Source organism: Dendrobates tinctorius, unplaced genomic scaffold, assembly GCF_039654945.1.
Source record: "Dendrobates tinctorius isolate UK_male_01 unplaced genomic scaffold, ASM3965494v1 ptg000020l, whole genome shotgun sequence".
Lineage (NCBI taxonomy): Eukaryota > Metazoa > Chordata > Amphibia > Anura > Dendrobatidae > Dendrobates > Dendrobates tinctorius.
This window is the reverse complement of record NW_027361688.1, coordinates 37990006-38007500: the sequence shown is the minus strand read 5'-3', so window position 1 is coordinate 38007500 and position 17495 is coordinate 37990006. Positions and strand designations below refer to the sequence as shown.

Sequence of the window (17495 nt, the reverse complement as noted above, 5' to 3'; positions counted from 1 at the left end):
AATAATTCACAGTCTATGATGCTTCCAACATTTACACACATCATAATAAATCCACTTTTTCATCGCCTCGGTTTATGGTTCCCATTTATTGCTGTGACAGTAAGGAGATGTGCCGTACAGTCACTGGAGATATGGCTCCGCCATGCCAACAGAAGCTTCTTCTATAGCAGGAAGCAGATTTTAAAGGTTTTTTCCTCTACTAGGATATTCCTAGGGTAGATTATTAAAATCAGACGGATGGAGGTCAGACACCCGGCACCTCCACCGATAAGCTGTAACCAGCCTCGTCAGCAGAGAGGAAAACTCCTTTAAGAAGTTCATAAGGACAAGTTCGGATTTGGCTAAATGAGGGTCTTAAAAGGTTGCATGAGTATTTCCTATATACCCAGCAGAATGAATCCAAACTAAATACTTAAAGAGAACCTTCAAACTTTAAAAGGGTATTTCCAGCCTCAAGACCCAACGCCAATATGTAAAAGGTGTAATAACAATATTAGAAAATACCTCCAATTAGAAATGTAATAAAGTTTTCCTGAATCGCTATGGCTTTTTCCTCATGTGCAGGTATTGCAGGACCTTAGGTATCCATGGTTACGACCACTGAAATAGTGATGGTAAGCTAGTTACTAGTGGTCATAACCATGGATACCTAAGGTCCTGCAATGCTCTGCACATGAGGATAGAGACCTAGCAAATCAGAAAAACTATACTACGCTTCTAATTGAGGTATATGCTATTATTATTATTATTACATCTACTATATATTGGGATAGGATCTTGGAGATGGGACTACACCTTTAATGACATGTCTGTTGTAGGAAATGTTTACATTACTTTGTTACTACCTACTGGAAATGTATGAATAAATTGCCAAATGTAGGTAAGCCTTCCCCTTATTAAGGGTTTGCGTCACTATGCAGTCAGATACTGTGGCGCAGTCTGCACTGTGGCACGCTCTGTACTGCGGAATACCCTGCACTGCACTATAGCCTATACAGCGGCACACCCTGCACTGCGGAACACGCTATACAGCGGGACACCCTGCACTGTGACACAGCCTACACTGCCGGCACGGCCTACACTGCCGGCACAGCCTACACTGCCGGCACAGCCTACACTGCCGGCACAGCCTACACTGCCGGCACAGCCTACACTGCCGGCACAGCCTACACTACGGGCACAGCCTATACTGCGGGCACAGCCTACACTGCCTGCAAAGCCTACACTGCCGGCACAGCCTACACTGCGGGCACAGCCTACACTACGGGCACAGCCTACACTGCGGGCACAGCCTACACTGCGGGCACAGCCTACACTGCGGGCACAGCCTATACTGCGGGCACAGCCTATACTGCGAGCACAGCCTACACTGCGAGCACAGCCTACACTGCCGGCACAGCCTACACTGCGGGCACAGCCTACACTGCAGCACAGCCTACACTGCCTGCACAGCCTATACTGTGGGCACAGCCTACACTGCAGCACACCCTGCACAGCCTACACTGCAGCACAGCCTACACTGCGGGCACAGCCTACACTGCGGGCACAGCATACACTGCGGGCACAGCCTACACTGCGGGCACAGCCTACACTGCGGGCACAGCCTACACTGCGGGCACAGCCTACACTGCGGGCACAGCCTACACTGCCTGCACAGCCTACACTGCCTGCACAGCCTACACTGCGGGCACAGCCTACACTGCGGGCACAGCCTACACTGCGGGCACAGCCTACACTGCGGGCACAGCCTACACTGCCTGCACAGCCTACACTGCGGGCACAGCCTACACTGCGGGCACAGCCTACACTGCGGGCACAGCCTACACTGCGGGCACAGCCTACACTGCAGCACAGCCTACACTGCGAGCACAGCCTACACTGCCTGCACAGCCTATACTGTGGGCACAGCCTACACTGCAGCACACCCTGCACAGCCTACACTGCGGGCACAGCCTACACTGCGGGCACAGCCTACACTGCGGGCACAGCCTACACTGCGGGCACAGCCTATTGACAAAAGGAAAAATAACACCCAATTGTTATTTTTTTTTTCATTAGTTTCCAGTAGAAATAACAGAGGAACACCACAACACAATTTTAAATAAATATGCATCAGGGCTGTTGTTTGACTAATGCAGACATGTAAAATCATCTCGTTCTCAGAAAACATCTGATAATTACACAAATTGCTGTAAGGGATTTTGCATTGATGGAATTTCGTCATTAATTGCAGAAGAGCAGGACATCCATGGGGCATGTACAACCCTTCACCAAAGGCCGCAGTTTTTGGATCCATGCACCTTGTATGAAAGCATATAACGTCCTTTGTGAAATACAGACTGTGGCAAAAAAATGCTAAATATGACAATCAGACCAGTTATGTCTGCGGTGCATTATACAAAATGTAATGATGTTATGATGGCTTTTCACGCACCGGTTTGTGTAGACAGGAGATTACATTCGGTATATAATGGAGAGTACATGTCACCGACTCCATAGCGCAAACCTGAAAACTCTCTCTGACTCAGATCCTAACTTACCAGTACAAAATTAATGTTTACTAGGCATTATCTGCATTTAAAGCCATTGCTTTAACACACGACAAAGCCAGTCCCAAAACAGGTCCCATTACACACTGGAATGCTCCTTTAGTATATTTTGTACCAGCCCACCATGATAGCGCAGAAGACACTTATCTGGGTCACTGGACCAACTAATCCGTATACAGATCAATGAGAAGTAGACACAAATACTTGCTGTGATTATTGGCAGCACATTTTATCCTTAAAGGGGGTTTCCCCACGAACAAAGTTCATATCAATTACTATATCTTGGAATAATAATAATTTCCACAATTGGATGTGATTAAATAAAATGTTCCTGTGCTGAGATCATCTTATACATGTGCCCTTGCTGTGTACTGTGTAATGGCTGTGTCTGACTGTGCAGGAATATGGTCTGATCATACCACAGCTCCTGGGCAGGGAGAGAGGATACAGACAGGACAGCATGAGATTACAAATAGGTCTTTCTTTGAGGTAAAACATTTTTTAAAAACAGGTAGGAAATGTTTTACCTCACAAAAAGAATTGTCTGTGATCTCATGCTGTCCTGTCTGTATCCTCTCTTTCGCTTACGCCCCTGCCCAGGAGCTGAGGTATGATCAGACCATGTTGTTCCTGCACGGTCAGGCACAGCCATTACACAGTACACAGCAGGGGCACATTTATAAGATTATCTCAGCACAGGAACATTTTTTTAAACACATCCAATTGTGGAAATTATCATTCCAAGATGTATTGATTAAAGTTAATGATTTGTGGCAAATCCCCTTTAATCTGTAAACTGGCCTACAAAAGCCCATCATACACATGAGAAGGATGTTGACCAAACGATGGTTCAGCTAGCAGTCATGTCCGCCGGTTCTCCCGTACACACGACCACCCTGCCGCCATCACTAGGGTTTCTCACTCCCATCGATCAGACATTGATGACCTATCTTAAGGCTAGGCCATCAATTTTTAAGTACCAAACAACCCCTTTAAATCCCTAACAATCAATGTTCCGCGGCCCCCACACACATTAGCAAGTCGATATCGGCAGGTTATGATCTTAGTGGGCATAAAGGGATTGTCCGATGCCTGTAATGCCCTTCACATAAGTATCTATCTTTAACCCTTAACCATTGTTGTAATTTGTCTTAATATAAAATTCCCTACCATTACTGTGACATTTTATTTGAGGGGCATCTCAAACGTGATGCGCTTCTATCACCCTGACTGAAAAAGAACATCATCAAGGAGAGACGCTGCGGTTACTTACCACCATTTCTTTCATCGCTGCCCTCTGATGACATTTGGAATCAATCACAGTTTTAGAAGCTGTGGGAGAGGTGAACGCAGTGCCAGCAACCTTCTTCTGTCACCTCCAGCCCACAGCTTGTTTCTCTGCAACAGGACATCATCAGGCAGCGATGATAACACCAGCGTTGCCATCCGATGACTATTTGTTTTAGGCAATGATAGAAGCTGTGGAGAGGTATTGTTGTCACTCACCTGCTTCTATCACTGACCTTAAAGAATCGTCATCAACAAGATGTGGGCCGGCGCTGTGCTCGCCTCTCTCACCGTGATTGATTCCGGAAGTCATCAGAGGGCTGCAATGAAAGGAACTGCACTAAATGGCTAAATGGCTGCACATCCAGTTGGAAGAATGTCTCAAGTGGGGTACCACAGGGCTCTGTCCTGGGCCCTGTATTGTTCAACATCTTTATCAACGATTTAGATGAAGGAATTGAGGGTAAACTGATTAAATTTGCTGATGACACAAAGCTAGGAGGGATAGCTAATACTAGAAAAGAGAGAGAGGATTCAAAAAGATATAAATAAACTGGAGAAGTGGGCAGCAACTAACAGAATGGTTTTTAACAGGGAGAAATGCAAAGTACTACATCTGGGCAGTAAAAATGAAAAAAGTGTATACAGAATGGGAGGAATAGGGCTAAGTGACAGCACATGTGAAAAAGACTTGGGTATACTAATAGATCACAGACTGAATATGAGTCAACAGTGTGATGCAGCAGCAAAAAAGGCAAGTGCAATTCTAGGATGTATTAACAGAAGCATACAGTCGAGATCACGTTAAGTCATTATTTTCCTCTACTCCTCTTTGGTCAGACCTCATCTGGAATATTGTGTCCAGTTTTGGGCGCCACATTTTAAAAAAAGACATCAACAAACTGGAGCAAGTTCAGAAAAGAGCGACCAGAATGGTGACCGGTCTGCAAACCCTGTCTTATGAGGAAAGGTTGCAGGATATGGGAATGTTTAGTTTGCAAAAGAGAAGACTGAGAGGAGACTTAATAGCTGTCTACAAATATCTAAAGGGCTGTCACATTGTAGAAGGATCAACTTTATTCTCATTTGCACAAGGAAAGACTAGAAGCAATGGGATGAAACTGAATGGGAGGAGACACAGATTAGATATTAGAAAAAACTTTTTGACAGTTAGAGTGATCAATGAGTGGAACAGGCTGCCACGAGAAGTGATGAGTTCTCCTTCAATGGAAGTCTTCAAACAGAGGCTGGACAGACATCTGACTGGGATGATTTAGCGAATCCTGCTTTGAGCAGGGGGTTGGACCAGATGGCCCAGGAGGTCCCTTCCAACTCTACGATTCTATGATTCTAATTGACCACCGCACTGCCCCTTCATGTCCTGGTGGGGTGATAGAAGGAAGAAGTGCAGGGCCAGACTCTTGATAATGTCTCGTTTGAGACTCCCTTAAAACGAAAGGTCACACAAAGCAACGTAAAAAAACATAAAAAATGCACATGTGGGAAATATCTGCATAAGAAGAGTAGGATATTTTAAAATAAAGCAAATTAAAAGTGGTTAGGGCTTAAAAATACATATTTGTAAAAGGCATTTTAGCAATCAGACAAGGAACTTGCTATGCATGAAATCAACAAAGATGATTACGGCAGTAGCTGTCCTTGCTGGGTTATTCTATTTTACCTAATAGCCAAGAAATGACGGCACTATGTTTAAACAGAACTATACCACTGGAAAATGCTGCCCTCGGACTACACAACTATTTCAAGGAAACCCATTATTGCATGATCTATTATGGAATTCTGAATTGACATAACGGATCCTCATTTCTTGGCTAGAGTTCCAAAAAGCGTCTTTTGCTCCGGAGGTCCCGTCTTGTCCTGCGTTACACATAAAACATGTAGATTTAAGTTGGCCAATGTGTAATGTTTGATTCCCCATTTGGTGGCGCTGCAGTGAAATTCAACACTACTACAGATCCCAGCTGATCTAACGATGGAGGTCCTAAAAGCCGGATGTAGCACTACACCAGTAATGGAGCGCCTTCATTCTCAGGAATATTTGATATCCCAGAGGTTGGATGTAGCACTACGAAAGTGATGACACTCCTTCATTCACAGGAATGGTGGAGCTCCCAGAAGTTGGACGCAGCACTACGCCAGTACTGTACTTCCTTCATTCCTAGGATCAGATGTGGTCCTAGAGGTCAAACTCCCACGATCATAAAATGATAAATGAATTTCCTGTCTTCTGTACATGAGTGTTACTTCTTCTTAAGTAGAAATATCTCCTACTAAGCGTATTCAAACCACAATATGGTCAGCAATGGATTCTTGATAGTCCTCTTCTGAGGACTCAATAACAAATATGGCAGCCAGCATGTTAATAGAAGCAACTGAAGACAGGTCAAGTACTGACTTACTTGTGACAGCAATGTTAATTTCTCCTGTCCTTGGAGTGATCTCCCCCTCATGTGGGAGCTGTGATATTGCAGAAGAGCGTAGGGACTCCAGAATCAGGGATCCATCATCGACTGGGTCACTTGGTGCAGTTCCCCGTGAACTTGGTTGACTCCTGGTGAGTCGCTCGACATCAAATGCTACATTATCGCTGCATGGCACATTAGTCTGGGGGGGGAAAAAAAAGATGAAAATGAATTATTTTTTTCAGAAATGCCCATCATAAAGATACAAAAGAACACAAATAAATTGTAAACAGCAAATAAAAACATGTACATGGGACGTGTAAGGCATATGCAAAACCAAATCTGTATTTCTTACAGGTATAATTTTGTGCATTGTAATAAACTTACCGACAGTTGGAAAAAATTTCCTCCAATAGGGATACCCACAAATGCCCAGTGTTTCCTAGAGGTAGTGGAGTCCCAGTCTATCCTACATGATGTATATACAGGAGTCTCAGTGTCTCCTATGTGATATAGTCTTAGTTTATCCTATGTGAAGTATACAGTAGAGTCTATGTATCTATGTGACGTATACAGCAGATTGTGTATTTATGTGAAGTATACAGCAATCTCAGTGTATCCTATGTGATGGATATACAGCATTCTCAGTGTCTCCACTGTGATGTATATACAGCAGTTCCAGTGTCTCCGCTGTAATGTATATACAGCAGTCCAGTGCATCCTATGTTACTTATATAGTACAATCTCAGTGTATCCTATGTTCCTATGTTATGCACATACAGCAGTCCCAGTCTCTGCTGCGATGTATATACAGCAGTACCAGTGTATCCTATGTTAAGTATATAGTACAATCTCAGTGTATCCTTTGTGATGTATACAGCAGAGTCTCATTGTATCTATGTGAAGCATATAGCAATCTCAGTGTATCCTATGTGATGTATATACAGCAGTACCAGTGTATCCTATGTTAAGTATATAGTACAATTTCAGTGTATCCTTTGTGATGTATACAGCAGAGTCTCGTTGTATCTATGTGAAGCCTACAGCAATCTTAGTGTATCCTATGATCCAGCCTCAGTCCGTCTCACCTAATATATCTCTGCCCCTTATATACAGTAAAGCAGAAATAAGTCAAATTTATAAAATGGAAAAAGCAATCACAGAATACAAAATAAAAGTTTCTCATTGGTTGCTATGAACAGAAAAGTCAGGGTTTGTTTTTTTTTTTTTTAAGAAAGTTTCATAAGTCATCACATATCTTGGCTGCATTGAAGGAAACACAAGCAGACGGAGGGATTTGATAGTCGATGTCATCTTGTAGTCTACAGTAAGTTAGAGACTGACATCCTGTGTAAACATTGGCGCACGTACTGGACTGGTTGTCAAGCTTGAGATCACAAGACCCAGCTTCTGATAGTGAAAGTTATTAATATTTTATTTTTGCTGTTAGTAGATACCAACCACCACAAATTATTTTTGTTTTAATCAGTAGTGACTTTTTAAAACTGTAAAACATTTTATGGATTGGAAGCTTTGGTCGTGTATGTTGGAAATACAGGGAAGAGACTCTGGACTAGGAACACTCAGAGGATCCAGCCAGCTTCAACTTTGCTATTTGGTTCCTCATTGCATCTGCTTCCCCTCTTCCCGGACGTGCCCTGCGTGCCACCTCAGTGTGGTGCTCTGGCATTAATATATTCCTGCTGCCTTCCACGGCTTTGATGTGTGCGGGATAGTTTAAGTACTCTTATCCTCTGCAAGCTCATCCGAGAAGCTCTCAAAATAGAATTGCTTTTAGCAAGCCACAGACTGGTCTTATGGGGAGAAGAAATGACTGGAGCGGGCATTACAACCTCCCAGTCATAGGCACATGACGGCGGGGGCCTGGTGCAACCACCACAGCAAGATACAAAGAAATATATTTTCACATTTTTTTTTTTATCATATCTGTATTGCAGTCATTTATACAGCTAGCCCGAAGTCATATTAAAATCACAGATAGAATCATACGTGCCAGCTCAGCGCGAACACATATTATCTACTGACACGATGAATCGCGAGAGCACATGACAAGGTGTATACAGTAGACACTATGCCAGCAAGCAATTCAGGTGGATTTCAGCACTGAAGTCTTTAGAATTGTGAATGCAGCCATGGCTATATTACAGGTGTCAGAATAAGATCATCTACAAAGTTACTCATTTTTGTATGGCCTCACTGTATACTCTTAAAGGGAATCTGTCAGCAGGATTTCCCCCCCCAAACTAATTATGTGGGCATGTAGCTCTTTCAAAGACAAGTCTAGCAATACCTTTACATGGTCAGTCCATTCCTTCATTACTGAGAAATTAGTATATATATATATATATATATATATATATATATATATATATATATATATATATATATTTTCCAAGAGAAAAAGGTTGCACTCAGCGGGATAATGATGAATGTTTATTGACACTGAATTACATGTCACGTCGGAGATGTGAAGGAGAGTGTGTCAAATGGCTGACTACGGCCGTTTCACGCTATTCGAGCGCTCGAGTGGAAGCGCTCGAATAGCGTGAAACGGCCGTAGTCAGCCATTTGACACACTCTCCTTCACATCTCCGACGTGACATGTAATTCAGTGTCAATAAACATTCATCATTATCCCGCTGAGTGCGACCTTTTTCTCTTGGAAACTACATTCGTCTTGCTACGAGGTCAAGCACCCGGGAGTCCTGGATGTGAGCTCTCCGCCTGCTGCCAGCCACGGACCTTAGCATGGTAACAGCGGTGCCGTCCGCTTTCTTGCATTGACTATATATACACTCACTGGCCACTTTATTAGGTACACCATGCTAGTAACGGGTTGGACCCCCTTTTGCCTTCAGAACTGCCTCAATTCTTCGTGGCAGAGATTCAACAAGGTGCTGGAAGCATTCCTCAGAGATTTTGGACCATATTGACATGATGGCATCACACAGTTGGCGCAGATTTGTCGGCTGCACATCCCTGATGCGAATCTCCCGTTCCACCACATCCCAAAGATGCTCTATTGGATTGAGATCTGGTGACTGAGGAGGCCATTTGAGTACAGTGAACTCATTGTCATGTTCAAGAAACCAATCTGAGATGATTCGAGCTTTATGACATGGCGCATTATCCTGCTGAAAGTAGCCATCAGATGTTGGGTACATTGTGGTCATAAAGGGATGGACATGGTCAGCAACAATACTCAGGTAGGCTGTGGCGTTGCAACGATGCTCAATTGGTACCAAGGGGCCCAAAGAGTGCCAAGAAAAAATTCCCCACACCATGACACCACCACCACCAGCCTGAACCGTTGATACAAGGCAGGATGGATCCATGCTTTCATGTTGTTTACGCCAAATTCTGACCCTACCATCCGAATGTCGCAGCAGAAATCGAGACTCATCAGACCAGGCAACGTTTTTCCAATCTTCTACTGTCCAATTTCGATGAGCTTGTGCAAATTGTAGCCTCAGTTTCCTGTTCTTAGCTGAGAGGAGTGGTACCCGGTGTGGTCTTCTGCTGCTGTAGCCCATCTGCCTCAAAGTTCGACGCACTGTGCGTTCAGAGATGCTCTTCTGCCTACCTTGGTTGTAACGGGTGGCAATTTGAGTCACTGTTGCCTTTCTATCAGCTCGAACCAGTCTGCCCATTCTCCTCTGACCTCTGGCATCAACAAGGTATTTCCGGCCACAGAACTGCCGCTCACTGGATTTTTTTTCTTTTTCGGACCATTCTCTGTAAACCCTAGAGATGGTTGTGCGTGAAAATCCCAGTAGATCAGCAGTTTCTGAAATACTCAGACCAGCCCTTCTGGCACCAACAATCATGCCACGTTCAAAGGCACTCAAATCACCTTTCTTCCCCATACTGATGCTCGGTTTGAACTGCAGGAGATTGTCTTGACCATGTCTACATGCCTAAATGCACTGAGTTGCCGCCATGTGATTGGCAGATTAGAAATTAAGTCTTAACACACAGTTGGACAGGTGTACCTAATAAAGTGGCCAGTGAGTGTGTATATATATATATATATATATATATATATATAAAAATAAATGAGGCCTCCGTCACTCCAGCTCTATTCCTCACTCAGCGCTGCCTCCTTTGCCTGAAGTCACACAGCTTACAGGCTGTCAGAGGAGGCAGGAGAAGGTGGCGATGGGCGGAGAATAAAGCTGGAGGCATAGTATTGGGAAGGTGAGGCGATATCCTGCTGAGAGGTTCCCTTTAAATTTCTAAAATATTCGCTATAGAAAGTTGACTGCAAGTACTGATATCAGGGACAACAGCAGCAGATTGGCATAGTGATTATTTATGTACAGTTAACCACTGATAGGATGTATGCCCCTTCTAGCTGTGACTTTGCACAACTCCTATGTGGCCACTGTACAAGTGTTGTAGTATGAAGAGAGAGGTGTTAAAAAGTTGAAAAAATGAACTTATATCAAATTAGCCAGCACTTTTCCACTGGCCTACACACTATGATCTCGACGGGGAGTCATTCTATCATTTTGATATGCCCTAATAGGGAATATGAATAAAGTTTTTCCTTAGTGAGAAAACCCCTAAATGGCTCACACTGTTATAGTACTGTGCAGGGAGGACCTGCGTCACACTATCACTGTGCTTGCGCGATTGACAACATGACCATAGCTGGCATTAAGTGAACGAGAAAGTGCTGGAACCCAGGGACCACATTTTGATTGGCAACATCCGCCTTACACTTACAGTCAGGACCGTGACGAGGGGTAGGAAGCTGTCCAGGGTGCTACCTCGTGCCTATCCTGGGGGGGGTAGATCATTTCAGAGAATCCCCCCCCTCGACATTGCTGAATGTTGCAGCCACAGGCATTCAGCACAGTGATGGCACACAGGGGGCAGTGTTAGTCACTGACACTGCTCACCCCTCTCTGCCTGCGTCCCGGCCGTCACTTCCCCGCACTCAATTGTGTTTGCGTCTGTAAGGCATTTTAATAACACTGTTATTTTTAAAGGTACTGTGTCAGGATGTGCTGCAGAAGACCGGAGAAGAAGGAAGTCTGCAGAGAAGAGCTGTGAATGTGAACAGTCACCATGCGATCTGGACAAGAATGAGACAAAAAGAAAGACTACTCGAAGAAGATGTCACTTATAAGGTACCTGGATGTAAATGTTTACTTACTGATACGGACTACCTCCTATCAGTACCGTGGCTCCTTTATGGTCCACAGCCTGATAATGACTGATAACAAAAACTCCCATCTCCTTACTATTGTCAAGGACATATTGGGAGTTGTAAATTCATGAGATACAAAAGTATCTTGGCCTGACTTGACATTACAACTGATTACTGTACTAAGCTTGGTGATGTATACATGTACTCATAGTGATTCTGGTGATGTATTTATGTACAGACGATGGTACTGGTGTTGCATGTATTTACTCACAGTGGCTCTTGTGATGTATTCATGTACTGAGGTTGGTTTTGGTGATGTATTCAAGCACTGATGGTGGTTCTAGTGACCTTTAATTTACTGATGATGGTTCTGGTGCAGTTTCTGTGTCCTGATGATGGCTATGGTGATGGATTCTTGTACTGATGATGGTTCTGGTGATAAACACAGGCACAAGAACCATCATCGCTACGTTAAAACATCACCAGAGTCATCGATAGTACATGACTGCAGCACCAGAACAACCATCACTACATGAAGGTGTCACCATAACCACCATAAGTACAGGAACATAAGACCAGAACCACCATCAGTACATGAATACATCACCAGAACTGTCATCATTATAGGAATATGGCACCTGAACTACCACCAGCTTTGTTGCAAACTGCATTTGTTGCATGACGGATATAAAAGCCATCATACGTACGCCTTTATATTGGGGTCTGTTTAGCTTCATTGGGGTATCCGCCAAATGCTGCACATCTTAATTAAAACCAAACTGCCCACATTATAGTTAAGTAGTACTAGTTTTCATGACTGTTCTTTGGTTTGACATTTAAAATATGGGAAGTCAGGGAAGAATATCGTTATTTTTCTAGTGAGGCGGAGATCCAGTGGGTGTATACTGTTCCTCATACACGTTAGCAGGGTGTGCAATGAGACATGTAGCTAAACCCCCTGTCTTCTTTAAGAAAAACAGGCTGTAAAATTGTAACCTTTGATTGATTGCAGATGTGACATGAAAGGGTGAAGCTATAGGATGCAATAACAGGAGCATTTCAGAATATATAACTGCACAGAGCATAAAATACAGATAGTCTGCAATACACAGTAACATGAGGTAATACATAGGCACCATGAGGTAATATATAGGTTCCATAAAGTAATACATAGGTACCATGAGGTAATACATAGGTACCATGAGGTAATACATAGGTACCAGGAGGTAATGCATAGCTGATGATTACCTATTTAATACAACAACGTTATAAACACAGGATTATAACACCTAGATTGTGCTTACCAACTATGCTTAGAGCAGGCTGTTTAAGAAGCATGAAGAACACAAATGATGTAGTTTCTCCTAAGACATATGGAGGGATAATGGCTGCTGTTCCCTGTCATAAACAAGACTATGATGTAACAGGAACAATTCCCACAATACATTGCAAATTAAACTAGAATCTATGCATTAAACGGCCAGCAGGTGGTGCTGTTACCTTACAGTATGAAATATATGAAGGATTAATACACACAAAAATGAATTTCTAGACAGCAATTATATGGCTGGACAGAACACTCCCCGCTTGACGTCAGCCGACGTCACTATTGTGTTTATTGGACGAGAACAGCAGAACGAGTTCCCCTACTGGCCTGAGGAAAAATTTGGTCTCGCCTTGTTTTCCTATTTTACTTCCACCTTACGTACGATTCCATCCTTACTTGGGAATGTCTGGGTAATGAGACCCAATGACCATTCATTTCTCCGAGACTGACAGTCTTTCATTAGTACTATATCGCCAGGCTGGAGATTAGGCTTGCTGGTTTGCCACTTTCTCCTCTGTTGCAGAGTAGGCAGGTACTGTTTTTCCACTTGTCCCAAAAGGCATTGGAGACTCTGTACTTGTCTCCATCGCTACTCTCCAGGTGGAGAGCAATTAGGGTCGGTCTTCAGCGTAAGCAGCAGGGTTGGGGTGAGAACAGTTGGGTCATCAGGATCACTGGAAATTGGAGTCAATGGTCTGGCGTTTATGATGGCTGACACTTCGGCCATGAATGTTGTCAAGCTTTCGTGTGTCAGTCTTGCAGATCTTTCCTGTAAGAATATTGAATTGAGGATTCACTCCCATACACCTCCCATATGTGAAGAATGTGGTGGGTTAAAAGTCCAAGTCCACCCATGTACACTTAGGTATTCTTCTACGTCCTTCCTATCCAAGTTGGAAGAGAGTCGCAGTTCTCTTGCTGCTCCGAGTTTCCTCAGAACACTATCTTTTGGTATTGGTTGTTGACTGGCCAAACAGTCGACCTCTTTGGCACAGTTCTCCCGCCATACAGCCCGGACAACCATACTCTCCGACTGCTCTAGCTGTAGAGCTGTGTGGACGTGTTTACCATGGTGCCAGTGGTTCTCAAAGTCTTGAAGTGTAGGTGCTAACTCTGCATGACCATTCTTACATATCTTCTCCATGAAGGTTAAGAAATGGTCTTTCATCTTTGGTCTACTACAGAAGCTGTGCATGAGGGAGACAAAGTGTTTGCAAACTTGTTCTCTGTTGCTAGGCAAGCGTTGTCTTTGAGGCTTGAAGGGTAGAGATGTAATCCAGCTCTTCGTTTTGTCCTGCACCATTCCTTGCTCCATCATCTCTAGGAACAGTCTATCTTCAAATGACAATGCTGTACTATTATCTTCTTTGGTCTTGCGGAAGATCGTACACCCAAGGTGATCTTGGTCGCAATTCTGAATGCAATCATCATTGGCACGACTCGCTAAGATACTTGGTGCTGAAATGCTCTGTAGCAACTCCTTTATGAAGTAGTGATTTTCACATGGTTGATGGAGAGATGGATGTCCATTCTCGAGAGTCCTGCTAAACATGTTGTTAAACACTGTCGGTTTGTGTGCACCTCCTAAACAGACCTCTCCTACAATGACCCACCCAAGGTCGAGTCTCTGAGCATATGGAGCATTGTGCGAGCCATTGATCTGTTGTCTAACTTTGTGAACTTGTAGACTATCTCTCCATAGGAGCAAGATTATTTGAGCCTCTGGGTCAAGGTTAGGAATCAGGCGCTCTATACGCTTCAGATGAGGATGATACGATGCCACTTCAGGCGTAGGTATTTCTGACCTTTTGCCAGGAATCTGGTTACATTCCAATATGGTTGGTAAGGGCAGACGCATTTGGCCATCTATAGACTCGACTACGTAGCCTGTTGCTCTCCTACCAGCTGTCTCTACTATACCGGCACAAGTTTTCAAAGAGTAGGGGGCACTGGGTCCTCTGACGTTAAAACTATCAAAGAAGGCAGACTTGGCTAATGACCTGTTACTCTGATCATCTAAAATTGCGTATACTTTGATGGCTTTGTCCTTTTCGTCTGCCGGGTAGACTCTCACTAGGGAAATTTTAGAGCAGGACTTGCCTCCTATGAGATTTCCACAAACTTCTGTACACTTAGAAGTAATGGCTGGAGTGTCAGTATTTGAGTCATTCAGCTCCCCGCTATGCTCTTGGGGCAAAGCATCCGATGATGGTCCAGGGTGTAGAACTGAGTTATGTTCGGTGCTGTCACATTCGGTACACCTTGCACTAACCTCACAGTCCCTGGCGAAGTGAGATGTTGAAGAGCAGCATTTGTAGCAGATGCGGTTCTCCTTAAGGAAGGCCTTCCTTTCTTCTAATGACTTTTCTCTGAAAGCTCTGCACTTAAGTAAGGAATGTGGCTTCTTGTGTAGGGGACACTGCCTGCTTGGGTCCTTGGATTTGTCTTCTCCTTGACCGGTGCTGAACTCTTTGCGAACTGAACCTGTGGAAGAAATGTTAGTTTTGTGGACCTCTATATTAGTTGTTCTACGAGGTTTACTAACAGAGTTATTGGCACATGACAGCATGAAATCAAAGCTAGGATCATTTCTAATTTTTGCTTGTTCTGAGACAAAATCTACAAACACATTGAATGGAGGAAATGGTACATTGTAAGTCTGTTTATACCTAGAACCATATGTAACTCATTTGTCTTGCAGGTTATATGGGAGTTTTTAAACTATGGTGTTCACACCTCTAGCAGTGTCGAGATATGTCAACCCCACAAGATCTCCTTCTGCTTTTGCTACACACAACTTCATTAACAAGTCAGTTAATACTCTGAGCTTTCAATAATTCGTTCGCTATTCTAGGAAAGTCCTCTATTCTTTTAAACAAGGCACTTTCTATAACCTCTACTGAGCCATAGCATTCATCAAGTCTATTCCAAATTCTTTTGAGGCTGACATCTGGATAATTTACATTAATGTCTCTGATTCTCTTTGCGTGTTCGGCAGACTCACTTCCTGGCCATTTTACCAAGAGATCCACTTCTTCATTACATGATAGATCTATGTCTCTTATGGTATTTTTGAAGGAGGCTCGCCAAGCCCTGTAGTTTTCAGCGCGATCGCTGAACTTTACAAGTCCCTTAGTGACTAACTCAGGTCAAGCAAGGAACTTGGCAAAGTCCATTGTGGCTTGATTGGCACTGATGACAGCTGATGGAGTGTTGTCAGAGTACATGTGTACTGTGCGATCATACCTGTTAGATGTCTCTGGTTTGGTCCAACTGCTGTAGTACCTTTCTGAAGCGAAGGGATTCTCTTTAAGCCGGGACAGATTCCGGATCTTCTGTTCTGGAGAAAGATTATTGTAGTAAGTATCATCCCAATGTGTATTTCCTTGCTTTTTGTAGGGAGACTGATAGTTGGCTTTCTGGGGGTCCGAATTATCTGGTTGGCTTGACTTGTTGACAAAATGCTCTGTCTTCGCCTGTGGGTCTGGATCGTCATTTGATTTGGAATGCTGATGGACGTACTCTGCAGTACGCTGCAATGGATCGTGAGTAACTTGCTGTAGGCCTAGCACACTGCTGCGTCTGCTGTGTTTGTCGTCAGAATATACGGCAGCTTCTAAGGCTTCTGCTTCTGCTATGGCAGCTGCTGTTTCTTTTTCAATAACAAGTTTCTGTAATGTTGCTTCAAGGCGTGCTTTTTCTGCATCCAGTGACGCTTTTTCCGCATCCAGGGATGCTTGTTGTAGTTTCAATTCTATCTCTTGCTCAGCAAAGGTGCTTCTTGTTTTTGCCGCTTCAGCTTTTGCACGGGCAATAGCGTCGGCATTGCTGACGGATGATGTCTTGGAGGAACCAACTCGTGATCTCGTCTTGAAAGAGGATGCTTGTCCTTGAGACATGATTCAACAGTTAGGCGACCGCTGTGATATCCCTTTGTCGGCTCTGCGTGGATAATGGCGGGCTCTGTATGGTCCGATTATTCGGTCCGACCGTTAAGAGGTTGCTGCAATATCCGTATGTAATAACCGTATTCTTGGATAATGGCGGGCTCTGTTACGTCGGATCTTCTGAGCTTGTTCTCAGCAGTTGTTTCACTATACTGTCCTCATACACGTTAGCAGGGTGTGCAATGAGACATGTAGCTAAACCCCCTGTCTTCTTTAAGAAAAAGAGGCTGTAAAATTGTAACCTTCTTTTATTGATTGCAGATGTGACAGGAAAGGGTGAAACTATAGAATGCAATAACAGGAGCATTTCAGAATATATAACTGCACAGAGCATAAAATACAGATCGTCTGCAATACACAGTAACTGAGGTAATACATAGGTACCATGAGGTAATACATAGGTACCATGAGGTAATACATAGGTACCATGAGGTAATACATAGGTACCATGAGGTAATACATAGGTACCATGAGGTAATACATAGGTACCAGGAGGTAATACATAGGTACCAGGAGGTAATACATAGGTACCATGGGGTAATACATAGGTACCATGAGGTAATACATAGGTACCAGGAGGTAATACATAAGTACCATGGGGTAATACATATCTGATGATTACCTATTTAATACAACAACGTTATAAACACAGGATTATAACACCTAGATAGTGCTTACCAACTATGCTTAGAGCAGGCTGTTTAAGAAGCATGAAGAACACGAAAAATGTAGTTTCTCCTAAGACATATGGAGGGATAATGGCTGCTGTTCCCCTCACAGTGTCAT

At 43.6% G+C, this 17495-nt stretch overlaps 1 protein-coding gene across 3 annotated transcripts in view; it reads right to left on the bottom strand.

The window, feature by feature from the left end:
* The window catches only part of RNF130 (ring finger protein 130), a 270925-nt gene that overhangs the window by 59134 nt on the left and 194296 nt on the right, over positions 1-17495 (bottom strand). For all 3 annotated transcript variants that reach the window (XM_073568006.1, XM_073568008.1, XM_073568007.1), the window contains exon 7: positions 6257-6461. In XM_073568006.1, the coding sequence (XP_073424107.1) occupies positions 6257-6461 (205 nt within the window). The remainder of the gene's footprint in view (positions 1-6256; positions 6462-17495) is intronic.